A 13,604-nucleotide genomic window follows, 5' to 3' on the forward strand; every position below is an offset into this window, starting at 1 on the left:
AGTCAATTATTTCAGCTTTGATCCCCAAAACATTCAAATGAGTGAAAGGACAATTGATAAGATCCAACTCAAAGAATTTTCTACCAGGAGAGGGGTTCTAACCCACAAGGACATATCCATTGGATCTAAAGTCCAACGCCTTAACCTCTCAGGCCATCCTGATGTTAAGAAGACAAAATCAAGTGCCCAGTCAAAAGGGAATAAGGAGCACAAGGTCAGTTATTTTGGCTTTGAGCCAGAAAATATCTAAATGAAACTGGTTCACATCCAAATCAAACTTAATACAAGAACAGGGTTTCGAAGCAAAATAATAATAAAAAATTGATATGACTAAGACCTTAACCACTCAGGCATCTTTCGTGTTTTTATAGGATAAACACTTGCTGAGTCAAGGCGGAATAAGGGGAACAAAGTCAATTATTTCAGCTTTGATCCAAACCAATTTCAAATGAGTGAATTGACAATTGATAACATCCACCTCACAGAAACTTCTACCAGGAGAGGGTTCGAACACACGAAGACATATGTCCATTAGGATCTTAAGTCCAACGCATTAACTTCATGGCCATCCTGATGTAAAGAACACAAAATCAAGTGCCCAGTCAAAAAGGAATAAGGAGCACACAGTCAGTTATTTTGGCTTTGAGCCAGACAATATCTAAATGAGACTGTTTTACATCCAAATCAAACTTAATACAAGAACGGGGTTTCGGAGCAAGAATAATAATGAATAAGTTGATAATGACTCTAAGACCGTAACCACTCAGGCATCTTTTGTGTTTTTAAAGGATAAACACTTGCTGAGTCAAGGCGGAATAAGGGGAACAAAGTCAATTCTTTCAGCTTTGATCCAAACCAATTTCAAATGAGTGAAAGGACAATTGATAACATCCACCTCATAGAAACTTCTACCAGGAGTGGGGATCGAACACACGAGGAGATATGTCCATTGGATCTTAAGTCCAACGCCTTAATGCCCATGATTTTGGAATGAGATGTTAGACAAGTAGGTGTCCACATACTTTCAGTCATAGTTCAAACAAAATATTTCTTCGTAAGCTATAGTATTTGACTGGACTGATTTTATGCTGACGATGTCAGTCATTTATTGCCCATTGTTTCTATAAGCATACAGCATTACAATAGTGGGCACTAAGTTCTATTTAAAACTTTACATTCAATTATTTCAATGGACACTGTAGCAATGCTCTATTGGTCTTAAGTATCTCATTGTCACGTCACTGGTCAAAAGACACTTATCAGCTACGGCAAACGCTTTCACACACAGCTATTCTTACTGATGACAGCCTGACGATAGAGTGTTTGAAGGCAGTACTTCAGTCCATTAGCATGATGATTAATTGGCACTCCATTGAGAACATAGGGTCGAAAGTTGAATTGGAGATAATGGGATTGAAAAGGCCACGTAAACAATGCGGGCTGTAACCAAGTACAATGACAATGTGGCCATAAGAATGTGTCCACACTTAGAAAATGAGACACATGCACACCTGCACTTGTCTGTAAAATCCTTGTTTTAATATACAAAAACAAATTCACACATCATGGGCTCAGCTTTGCATCACATTCTAGGGTTTTGAGTGTCGTAGGGTTTTGAGTGTCTTACAACTGTGTAATACAAATGGGTTTAATTACAGGATGAGGAAATTGAAATAATTGCATTATTTACTGTACCATGTTAACAATTCATGATTAGATAGAAACTAGCTTCCCCGAACCAAAAGCAAATTGAATTTTTGAACAGAATGGAAGCCTGGTTTTAAAAACTTTTGAATGTTTCAGCTTTTTTTGGTTTCCTGTCAATGAACTCTGTTTTTATACAACGTGTGGGTCTAATCCTGAATACTGATTCGTTAAAACCGCATTCTAGACAGTTTCTGATCCACAAGTTGCCACCGGCTAAATCTATGACATTAAAATGCCTATTTACTCTGTTCCATCTGACTGTGCAATCAAATTTCTCATCAGCCCAGCCAGGCAATTTATGAACTTGATCTCCACTATAAAAATAATCTAGACATTATCGTGTATTTCTTTTGGACGAACATTTAGTTTTCAACAGCGGAGATTTGCATAAACCTTGCTGTCTGTCTCTCCGACATTTGCAACATTGTCTCGCCGATATTTGCAACATTCAAATTCGATCTCCTGCTGTTCCATGGTAATGAATGTGTCGGGAGTCGGGATGAGACAGACAGGCAGCGTTTCGCAGCCAGTCCAAATCATGAATCAGCTGGCATTATTTTTATGGATATATACACAAAGAAATCTATTTAAAAAAGGTCAAATGAAACGCAGCTGATTTGCAGTCTTTCCAGCTTCTGTTTGAAGTGTTTGTTTTACTGTAGCTGTGTTGTTGGCTAGCTCCCCTGAACAGCAGTGTCCTGGCAGTAAGTACATTTTCTGTGCCAGGCGAAATCGCAACTCATTAGCTCATTGTTATGAATGTATCCAAATAAATGTCACTAGAAAACAGGTTAAACAAATGCAAATGCAGCTACTTTGCAGTTATTCTGGCATCACTTTTTGACGTGACTGTAAGTTAGCCGTAGTTGGCTAGCTAGCAGGCAAGGCATAAGGAAGTTGCCAGCCAGTATGGCAATGGTGTATTTAGAAAGAACGAGTTGCGACCCTGCATTGTGTACGTGGCCTTTTCAATCCCATTATCTCCAATTCAACTTTCGACCCTATGTTCTCAATGGAGTGCCAATTAATCATCATGCTAATGGACCTGAAGTACTGCCTTCAAACACTCTATCGTCAGGCTGTCATCAGTAAGAATAACTGTGTGTGAAACAGTTTGCCGTAGCTGATAAGTGTCTATTGACCAGTCGCGTGACAATCAGATATGTAAGACCAATAGAGCATTGCTACAGTGTCCATTGAAATAATTGAATGTAAAGTTTTAAATAGAACTTAGTGCCCACTATTGTAATGCTGTATGCTCATAGAAACAATGGGCAATAAATGACTGACATCGTCAGCATAAAATCAGTCTAGTCAAATACTGTAGCCTACGAAGAAATCCTTTGTTTTAACTATGACTAAAAGTATGTGGACACCTGCGTGTCTAACACCTCATTCCAAAATCATGGGCATTAATATGGATTTTGTCCCCCCTTTGCCGCTATAACAGCCTATATTCTTCTGGGAAGGTTTCCACTAGATGCTGGAACTTTGTTGTGGGGACTGATGTTAGACTATTAGGCCTGGCTCACAGTCGGTGTTCCAATTAATCCCAAACACGTTCGATGGGGTTGAGTTTAGGGTTCTGTGCAGGCCAGTCAAGTTCATCCACACCGATCTCAAACAATTTCTGTATTTGTGCACGGGGTAGTTGTCATGCTGAAACAGGAATGGGCCTTCCCAAAACTGTTGCCACTGTTGCACAGAATCGTCATTCTATACTGTAGCATTCTATACTGTACCTTTACTGGAACTAAGGGGCCTAGCCCGAACAATGAAAAACAGCCCCAGACCCTTATTCCTCCTTCACCAAACTTTAGAGTTGGCACTATACATTCGTGCAGGTAGCATTATCCTTTCATCTGCCAAACCCAGATTCGTCCATCGGACTACCAGATGGTGAAGCGTGATTCATCACTCTAGAGAATGCAATTCCACTGCTCCAGAGTCCAATGGAAAATAGCTTTACGCCACTCCAGCCAACACTTGGCATTGCTCATCCTGATCTTAGGCTTGTGTGTGGATGCTCGGCCATGGAAACCCATTTCATGATGCTCCCGACAAAAGGTTGCAACCAAGAACAGATGATTTTCATGCGCTACATGCTTCACCACTCTATTGTGCCATTCTGGGAGCTTGTGTAGCCTTCCACTTCGCGACTAAGCTGTTGCTGCTCCTCCACTTCACAATAATAGCACTTACAGTTGACCAGGGCAGCTCTAGCAGTGTGGAAATTTGACAAACCGACTTGTCGGAAAGGTGCCATCCTATGACGGTGGCAAGTTGAAAGTCACTGAGCTCATAAGTTATGCCATTCTACTGCCAATGTTTGTCTATGGAGATTGCATGGCTGTGCGCTCGATTTTATACACCTGTCAGCAACGGGCGTTGCTGAAAAGCTGAATCCACTAATTTGAAGGGGTGACCAAATACATTTGTATATATGAATGAAACTATGTAAAAGAAACAGGGGTGGCAGGGTAGCCTAGTGGTTAGAGCATTAGACTAGTAACCAAAAGGTTACAAGATTGATTCCCCGAGCTGACAAGGTAATAATCTGTCATTCTGCCCCTGAACGAAACAGTTCATAGGCCATCATTGAAAATATGAATTTTTTCTTAACTGACTTACCTAGCTAAATTAAATAAACAAAAATGTGCAGGAATACAATAGTACTCAATGTCAGTCAATTAAAAATATATCAAATGTATTGTAATAAGATGCCTTGTCAGTTTGCTGTCTTTGTTAGCTGTCTAACTAACAGTGGGGTACAGCAGGTCAGACACCAAGGGGAGACTTGTCGAGGCCTGGTGACAGATGGAGTTTACATCGCGAGGCAATGGCTCCCTCTGCTGGACGTGCCATGTCTCAATGGGCTCTCCGGTCAGGACTAATTGGGGCTTGTTGAGTAATCAAGGGTCTGATTGCTCACCAGCTGCACGCGACCCATAAAGCTACCAGATTGACAGCACACGAGGGAGGGGACTGTGGGCAGAAAGGTTACTCCCGTATAGTCGTACTCGGTAACGGAGGGAACTCAGTTTTGTTCCCCCCAGGACACAGAAAGACGGTATACCAGCTAGTGTTTCCTTTTCGTTTGTTATTTAAATAAACACCCTTGAAACTGAGCTAATCCAACTCTGTCTTTATCTGATCTATGTAAATGTCTTGACCAAACCCCCTGGTCTGCCATAAGTGGTGTAGAATGAGGGCATTCTGATTACCTGGTCAGATCAGGGTTGACGTTCACATAGCATCAGCATGAACGAGTTGATAGCTCAGTTCGTCCGGGTCCAACAAGCACAACAGATGGTTCAGGAACGAACTCTGGAGGAACAGCGGCTACAAAATTCCCACCTCGTTGAGTAAGCTACAAGGAGGAGTGCCTCCTGAATTGCATCCAAACCAGTTTTTAATTAAGCTAACGAAGATGAAGGCATCACCCGCTGGTCCCCCTACCAATGACCGGGGTACCCTTTGAACCCATCACCAAGGACATAGTGGGACCCCTGGTAAAAAAAGAAGACGCATGAGGACACCGGTACGTCCTGTTAAAATTTCTTAGGGATAGGGGGCAGTATTCGGAAGTTCGGATGACTGACGTGCCCAAAGTAAACTGCCTGTTTCTCAGGCCCAGAAGCTAGGATATGCATATAATATGTAATATTGGATAGGAAACACTCTCTGAAGTTTCTGAAACTGTTAAAATAATGTCTATGAGTATAACAGAACTGATATGGCAGGTGAAAACCCAAGGAGAATCCATCTGTCATTTTTGTTGTTGTTGAGGTGACCACCCATTGAAATGCTTGCCTATGGGAAAATGAAAGGAAATCCTCCCAGAATGCAATTCCGGTTTTGAACACACTATTCTCCGTCTTAAAACCTCTTTGGGCTCGGGACTATTTTTTAAATATTTTGTTCAAAATCGCGCAAAATTTCAAAGTCATGCTACTCATGCCAATATAGTATATGCATATTATTAGTATGTGTGGATAGAAAACACCCTGAAGATTCTAAAACTGGTTAAACCATGTCTGTGATCATAACAGGACGTGTTTAACAGGCGAAACCCCAAGGAAAACTGTTCACCAAAAAAAAAAAGATCAATCTGCCAGTTGGCTGTATTGTCTATAGCAAGGGAAAATATATACCTCCCAGTTTACAAGTCCTACAGCTTCCACACGATGTCGCCAGTCTTGGAAATTGCCTTGAAGTTGTTCCTTGGTCAAATGAAGAAGAGACACTTGATTTGATCCGGTACACGACAGGATGTTTTGGAAGAGAGAATATCGACCATTCATTTCAAGACGTGGAGCTATTGAATACACATCGCCACGCGATCAATTTAATCAATTATTAACGTTTACTAATACCTCAAGTTGGATTACAAAAGTAGTTTGAAGTGTTTTGTCAAAGTTTATAGGCAACTTTGTTAATTTTTTAAAATGACGTTGCGATTTGTAAAGCAGTTTTTTCCTGGATCAGACGGGCTTCATAAATGGACATTTTGGTTATACATGGACGGATTTAATCGGGAAAAAGACCAAATTGTGATGTTTATGGGACATATAGGAGTGCCAACAAAGAAGCTCGTCAAAGGTAATGAATGTTTTATATTTTATTTATTTCTCTTGTGTAGCGCCGGCTATGCTAATTCTTTTGTTTACGTTCCCTTCAGGTATTTCGGGGTGTTGCATGCTATCAGATAATAGCTTCTCATTCTTTCGCCGAAAAGCATTTTAAAAATATGACTTGTTGGCTAGATTCACAACGAGTGTAGCTTTAAATCAGTACCCTGCATGTGTGTTTTAATGAAAGTTTGAGTTTTAGCGAGTACTATTAGCATTTGGCGCTGCGCATTTCCATTTCCTGTTGGCTAGGTGGGACGCAGACGTCTCACTTATCCCTAAGAGGTTTTAAATAGTTTATTTACATATTAGGGTACCTGAGGATTGATTAGAAACATTGTTTGACTTGTTTGGACGAAGTTTATTGGTAACTTTTGGGATTCCTTTGTATGCATTTTGAACGAGTGGAACAGGTGGATTACTGAATCAAGAACGCCAACTAAACTGACTTTTTTGGGATATAAAAAGGACTTTATCGAACAAAACGACCGTTTGTTGTATAGCTGGGACCGTTGGGATTACAAACCGAGGAGGATCTTCAAAGGTAAGTGATTTATTTTAGCGCTATTTCTGACTTTTGTGACGCCTCTGCTGGTTTGGAAAATAATTTGAATGCTTTTGTATGCTGGGCACTCAGATCCTCGCATGGTATGCTTTCGTAGTAAAGCCTTTTTGAAATCTGACAGAGCAGCTGTCACGCCCTGACCTTAGAGCCTTTTTACTTCTCTATTTGGTTAGGTCAGGGTGTGATTTGGGTGGGCATTCTAGTTTTTCTATTTCTTTGTTGGCCAGGTATGGTTCCCAATCAGAGGCAGCTGTCTATCGTTGTCTCTGATTGGGGAACATACTTAGGCAGCCTTTTTTCCACCTTTAGTTTGTGGGATCTTGTTTGTGTGTAGTTGCTTTCTGCACTGCATGTAGCTTCACGGTCGGCTGTAGTTTGTTTTTTCATGTTCATCAAAATAAAATGATGTACGCTTACCATGCTGCACCTTGGTCTGATTCTTCCATCACCGAACGTGACAGCAGCTGGATTAACAGGAAGTTAAGCTTTTAAATGATGTATGACAGTTGTATTTTCATGAATGTTTAATATTACAATTTTTGTATTTTTAATTTCGTGCTCTGCAATTTCACCGGATGTTGTCGAGATGGGGAGCTAGCGTCCCACCTTTCCCAAATAAGTTAATAGTAGATTATGCCACCCGGTATCGCGAGGCCATTCCCCTATGGACGGCAGTATCCAAGGGAATTGCCCGGGAGATGTTCTACCTCTTTTGCCCTGTGGGCATCCCGAACGAGATCCTAACAGACCAAGGTACTGAGTTTAAGTCCTGCCTAATGAAAGATCTGTGTGCTCTCCTGCAGATCAAAGAGATCCAGACTTCCATCTTTCAACTGTAGATGGATCGGCTCGTCGAGTGGTTCAATAAAACGCACAAATGCTGTGGAAGGTCATCGAGCAGGACGGGAAGAACTGGGACCAGCTACTACCCCACCTAATGTTCTCGATCCACAACGCGCCCAATCCCAGGTCTACAATCTGGGAACCCAGCCCCGAGAATTCCCGGTGGCAGACAAGGTGTTGGTCTTAATCCCCACGGCTGAAAGTAAGCTCCTTGCAACATGGCATTGTGCATGGTACAGCCCCATTGTATTGGTGCCCAAACCAGGCGGTAGCCTGCGCTTCTGTATTGATTTCCGGGGTGTGAATGACATCAGCTTGTGAGACACCTCCCTCATGCCGAGGGTGGAGAAGCTTATCGACCGATTGGGAAATGCCCGGCACATCAGCACCCTCGACCTGACCAAAAGATATTGGCAGGTACAGTTGGCAGCGGTGTGGGTGAACGGATAATCTCTGCATGTGTATTTCCCACCGTAAAGAATGGAGGGGGAGGTGTTATGGTGTGGGGGTGATTTGCTGGTGACACAAGCATGGCTACCACAGCATTCTGCTACGATACGCCATCCCATCTGGTTTGGGCTTAGTGGGAATATCATTTGTTTTACAACAAATTTGATTGATTGATTTTTACATGCTTCTATAGTTTAAACAAGGCAAGTCAACTAGAATTGGAATGGAAATACTGTATAGTCAATGGATTACACGGTTCTGGGTGAAGGTGTTTTGCACCAAAAGGTTTTCTCAAAGCCCTCTCATAACAATCACACTGGTCGCACGTACGACAGGAAGAGCTCAAGTGAACATAACTGAGTGTTTGTGTAAAGCTTAGTGGGATTACGGTTTTATTCTGTAGACTGTTGACTTTCCTGATTGTGTATTGCCCCTGTACTTTTGAACTCATAATGTAGAAATACAATGTGGATTTTCTGGTCATGGTTGTAAAATAGGATTTTCACAGGCATCTGTATATTTATCCTTCTTTTTAATTTTTTTAAATTTCTTATTCCAACTGGGTTTGAACCTGGTTTTGAACGAATGAATACACATTTGGTTTTTATATATTTATTGGAGTTTTTTCCTTTTTTTATTGCAAGATAAAACAAAACATGCCACATTATTTAATAAGGCATTTAAATGACTTAATATATAAAAATGTTAAAAGAAATGATCAGGTATGAAGTTAAGACCCAGATGCAGACCATGTCGAATAAACAATTGTTTCTCGTTCCAACAGGGGCAGGGAATAGACAGGTCAAGGCAGGCAGGGGTCAGAAAACCAGAGGTGGGCCAATGGTACCGAATGATAGGCGGGGACTCAGGGTCAGGGTAAGGCGGAGGTCGGAGGTCGGTAATCCAAAGGGGGAAAGGTACAGGTCGGCAGGCAGGCTCAGGTTCAGGCAGAGTGGTCAGGCAGGCTAGCCCGGAGTCAGGAGAGGCAAGGGTCAGAACCGGGAGGGTGAGAAAAGAGACTGGAAAAAGCAGGAGCTGAGACACAAAATGTTGGTTGACTTGAACAAACAAGGCGATAACAAAACTTACAGGTGACCGGGGCAGCTCTAGCAGGGAAGAAATTTGACAAACTGACTTGCCATGTTGAAAGGCATTGAGCTCTTCAGTAAGGATATTCTATTGCCAATGTTTGACTATGGAGATTGTGTGGATGTGAGGTTGATTTTACACACCAATCAGTAATGGGTGAGGCTGAAATAGCAGAATCCACTCATTTAAAGAGGTGTCCAAAAACTTTTGTATATATAGTATATTTCTTCAATAAACTACTTTTAATGTCTGAAAAACCAACTTTGATGTTGGAGTGAACTGTCAGTTTAATGAGGATACATCCATGAAGAAGAGGTTCTTGATTCTCAACATTTATTTACAAGTCTTCCATTAAATTGTATGATGTGATACAAACTCAAAACTCAGAAATATACTCCTATTTACGTGTGTAATGCTCAAGTCCCAAATCCTAACTTGAGATCTGTGCGTGTAACTGGAGTTATTTTTTAAATCGTCCATTGACATCAATGGGCACTCAAGTCAAGTTAGGATTCAGACCTCCATCTATTTCCATTTCACAAGATGTCACATTATTACTGCACATGTTGTTAGCCAATGATTTATATATAAACTAGATTACTATTTGGGGGGCTCTATTGAAGCCACCATGCCTCCATCTTGGCACTCCCTCACCATTATTTTATTTTATTTTGGAAGCTATAGAAATGATCATTTGTTTTAGCCACATTTATTCTATTATATTGCACACTTTTACATTGTATTATGTGAGCTAAACATACAAATAAAAATAAAATTAAAACGTTTCCTTACAGTATAGTTTTTTTTAGATGAATTTTACTGTCCCAACAATAAACAAATATTTAAATACATGTCATCTTGTCCTTGAAATATTTAATTGAAATACTGTAGAATTCAATGTACTCTTGTGAAGGACTGCTCCTACTGGGGAGTGCCAAAATGGCCGACTGGTGTCTTCAAAGCCTGTCAATGGCCAATACATACCATTAGCAACCCAGGGCTTGTATACATCATTACTGTAAACTCCAAATTGAAATATCTGCCCAATGAAGGAACTCTTTGATTTTCATATTTGATTTAACATTCATCTTTAGCATTATACAATTGAGCAGTTGAACATGATGCAAAGCAAAACATCTGAGATATTTGTGCCAATGAAAAATCTGAATATAACAGACTGAAAAAATATATCAGCTTGACGCTGGTTGTGTTCATAACAGGGTCAAATATGATGACATCAGATACAATACAAAAGTACTAGCAAGGTTGCCCAATATTTATGCACAACATTTGTGGAATAAATACAAACGTATGAAATCACTCATTCCAATCATTTTCATCCAATATAACATGCTAAATTCCTGACAAACTATACAGAATCTACAGAGGCTGTGACTTGGTTTTGCTTGTAGCTCATCTTTGTCAGATCTTCTTCTGCAGACAAGAGTTTGCCTGGAAAAATAAATAAAGATGATCAGTTAATTAAACATCAATTTACCAAAGATGTTCATTAATATCTATCATATCAGAGATTCTTATTTTCTTAATCAAGCATGTTAATATGTTTCATGTGGGTTTGTCTTGCATTAGGACCTGTGGGCTTTACCAGACCTAAACATAAAGATCCTCACCCATAGTATGGAACTACGGTTGATTTTCCCAATAGTGAAATTGCTTCTTCATTCCAATATTACATATTCTGTTTGAACCCATTTACTGGTAATTTAGAATGAAAATTACAAGTGATTCAAACCACACACACACACAGGGTGGACAAGCCTGTTTCTTTGCCATTTGTCAAAAAGAATGACTCATTGGGAAAAGATCGCTCAATGAATTACCCACAATGGGAAGTGGGGAAAGGCAGCATTGTATTAGGCCTCTTCCCATACAATATTGAGCAATAACATTTGAGGCTACTATCAATAGGATTTAATTGCACTGGGCAGAGTCACTAGAATGCAGGTGTGAGTATATCTGTCACCTTTACTACCAAAGTAAATACAGTGGTATCAGTCACCATAAAAACAATGTGCCAGGTATCATTCCCAGGAAGTATCCCACATACGCCTTTGTAAGAGTGACATACAGTGGTATTAAGAATCAATGAAAGATTGTAGAGCTTTGCTGTGAATGTGCATGCTGGGTATTGATCCAATATAATCTGATATTAAATAGCCAAGGCAAACTGTTTTCAATGTTTTTAACTGTGAGAATCCTCTCTGCCCACAGCAGGCTGTTTGATTGTCAAGAAATCTAAACTACAGGTTGCGAATTAGATTGAATGTGTTCCATCATTCCATCACTGTGCACATTGACACTAAACACAATGAAGCCATATCTATTTTATTCTTAACCTCAAATATATCTTAGCCATGGTTGTGCTGCAAATGATTTGCGTAAATTCCTGCAATGTGATTACCTGACTGTTTCCTTTAACTCATTCCACCGTGTTGTGTATTTTGAAAAGTTTGATCTATGTTTTTGCTCTGCTTGTATGTAATCTGTTGCAATCTAATTAAACCTCTGTACAGGACCAGGACAGTCAGTCAAAAGTCCTCTGTATATATATATATATATTTTTATTTTTTATTTTTTTTAATTTTTTTTATTTAATTCTAGCATTTTGACTTAAATAATTGTAAAAGTCATTGTAGAACAGTATTATGTGGTTGAATTGATATGTATTACTAACAATAGCAATATGTTATTTCTATGTCACAGGTCAATGATATTTTAAGCCGTATTATAGAGTGACATAACATTCACAACCAATCCAGAATGGTCTTACATTGAGGGTCTGTTAAAACCACCAATCAGGAGCTGTGTTTAGGTACCTGTTGGTTTGTAACCTCCACATCTCAGGGGTTCACTGTGTACATACCTGTTTTTTCTTCTTTCGTGGGTCATCCTGTTGAGAGATATAACTCAGTATCAGACAGAGGCATTATTTTCAGAGATTCCCATTTAAGCACCCTTTCCTATAATGTCTACTGCCAGGTTATTTAACGTAGGTTAAACAAAATCTGACTAATTAATCAATATTACATGATGGAAAAATGCAATTAGTATATTTGTATGTCTTACACTCAATATAATTTGTATCTATCTGGAGAAGGGCAGAAGGATTGGCATCGATATAATTCAGGAATTCAAACTTGACCACAAATCCATTGATAGAATGTGTGTTGAAAACTATGTCAGCGTTTGCGATCACTGATCCATTTCTGTAAAAGATAAGATTCAGAAAATTAAGAATGTTAGATGATACAGTATAATAAAATATTCCCACCCAACCTTGACCGGGTGGAGGTGGGCATTAAACACGTCTTGTAAACCAGAAGATCACAGCCATTTTTATCTAAAGGACCCAGGTGACTTAGTCAAGCTTACTGTACCTGAAAGTCATTGTTGCAACGCCCTCATAAGTGGATGCTGTTCCGGATGTAGGAGACTTGTAGGCATCAGCAAGCTGAAAAATACTCAATTATGTCACAATTTGCATCATTGACATGAGACCATCACTTTTAGAGATAATTCCTGCTGTGATAATATTGTAAATAAGTAAGTAAGCCTTTTCTGAGCCAGAACGGCACATAGGCCCGTGCTGTGGTATAGTTTATATCGTGGTGTTTAATTCAAGGCATGGTTCTCAATCTTACCAGTTGGCTGACCTCGCCATACAATTTCTTGTAGTCCTCGGAATTGGGATTCAATAGGGAGTCATTGAAGACCCGATTGGTGATCTTTATGTCCATCTGGAAGACCATTTTGTTTGTTGGGGTGGTGCTCATACCTGCTGGAGTGACTGAGTAGGGCACTGACAGGGAACCTGTGGCAAGCAGAAATATACACCTTATTCAAGTGGATCATTTAAGGCTATGAGTGTAACATGGACTTCTATAGCCTTCATCTTGGGAATCAGAGGATTTTTGAGGTAGCCTAAGTACTAACAGATGTAGGATCTTCATTTGAGCCAGTTTGCTAGAAGCCTTTTAGAAGCCTTTTTAAACCTGGAAAATATACTACAAGTGTACATTTTCTGGTGTGCAGGAATTCTCAGTTACAAAAGAGTGCTCAAAAGAAGATCCTACATCTGTAGCACACACACATAGAGCTGTTGGCTCTATGAGGTTAAGACACACATCCGACTCATATGATTCATGATGACACGCCCCGCTTGGCCATCATTGGCTTCAGGTGATCACGCTACATCGCTTGGCCTATCTGTGCTGCAGGGAATTTGGTGCGCTCAGTAGTCGACTTGTGACTGTCGTGATGGTACGTCTTGTGATTTATTTCTTAATATTTTAATCCCT

At 40.0% G+C, this 13,604-nt stretch overlaps 1 protein-coding gene and 1 long non-coding RNA gene across 5 annotated transcripts in view; one reads left to right on the forward strand and one right to left on the reverse strand.

Moving 5' to 3' along the window:
- The first annotated feature begins 4,701 nt into the window (after window positions 1-4,701).
- On the forward strand, window positions 4,702-8,811 carry LOC118399429 (uncharacterized). Its single transcript, XR_004828838.1, has 2 exons — window positions 4,702-5,248; window positions 7,707-8,811. It is a non-coding gene; the product is annotated as an uncharacterized LOC118399429 (long non-coding RNA).
- A 790-nt stretch (window positions 8,812-9,601) lies between these two features.
- LOC118399428 (mucin-5AC-like) overlaps window positions 9,602-13,604 on the reverse strand; it is a 76,749-nt gene continuing 72,746 nt past the window's right edge. For all 4 annotated transcript variants that reach the window (XM_052472094.1, XM_052472093.1, XM_052472092.1 and 1 more), the window contains exons 8-12: window positions 12,948-13,117; window positions 12,684-12,757; window positions 12,373-12,512; window positions 12,170-12,196; window positions 9,602-10,737 (exon numbers count right to left, since the gene is read on the reverse strand). In XM_052472094.1, coding sequence (XP_052328054.1) covers window positions 12,195-12,196; window positions 12,373-12,512; window positions 12,684-12,757; window positions 12,948-13,117 — 386 coding nt within the window. In that variant the 3' untranslated portion in view covers window positions 9,602-10,737; window positions 12,170-12,194. The remainder of the gene's footprint in view (window positions 10,738-12,169; window positions 12,197-12,372; window positions 12,513-12,683; window positions 12,758-12,947; window positions 13,118-13,604) is intronic.

The sequence above is a fragment of the Oncorhynchus keta genome, chromosome 20 (assembly GCF_023373465.1).
Source record: "Oncorhynchus keta strain PuntledgeMale-10-30-2019 chromosome 20, Oket_V2, whole genome shotgun sequence".
In the NCBI taxonomy this organism is placed as follows: Eukaryota; Metazoa; Chordata; class Actinopteri; order Salmoniformes; family Salmonidae; genus Oncorhynchus; species Oncorhynchus keta.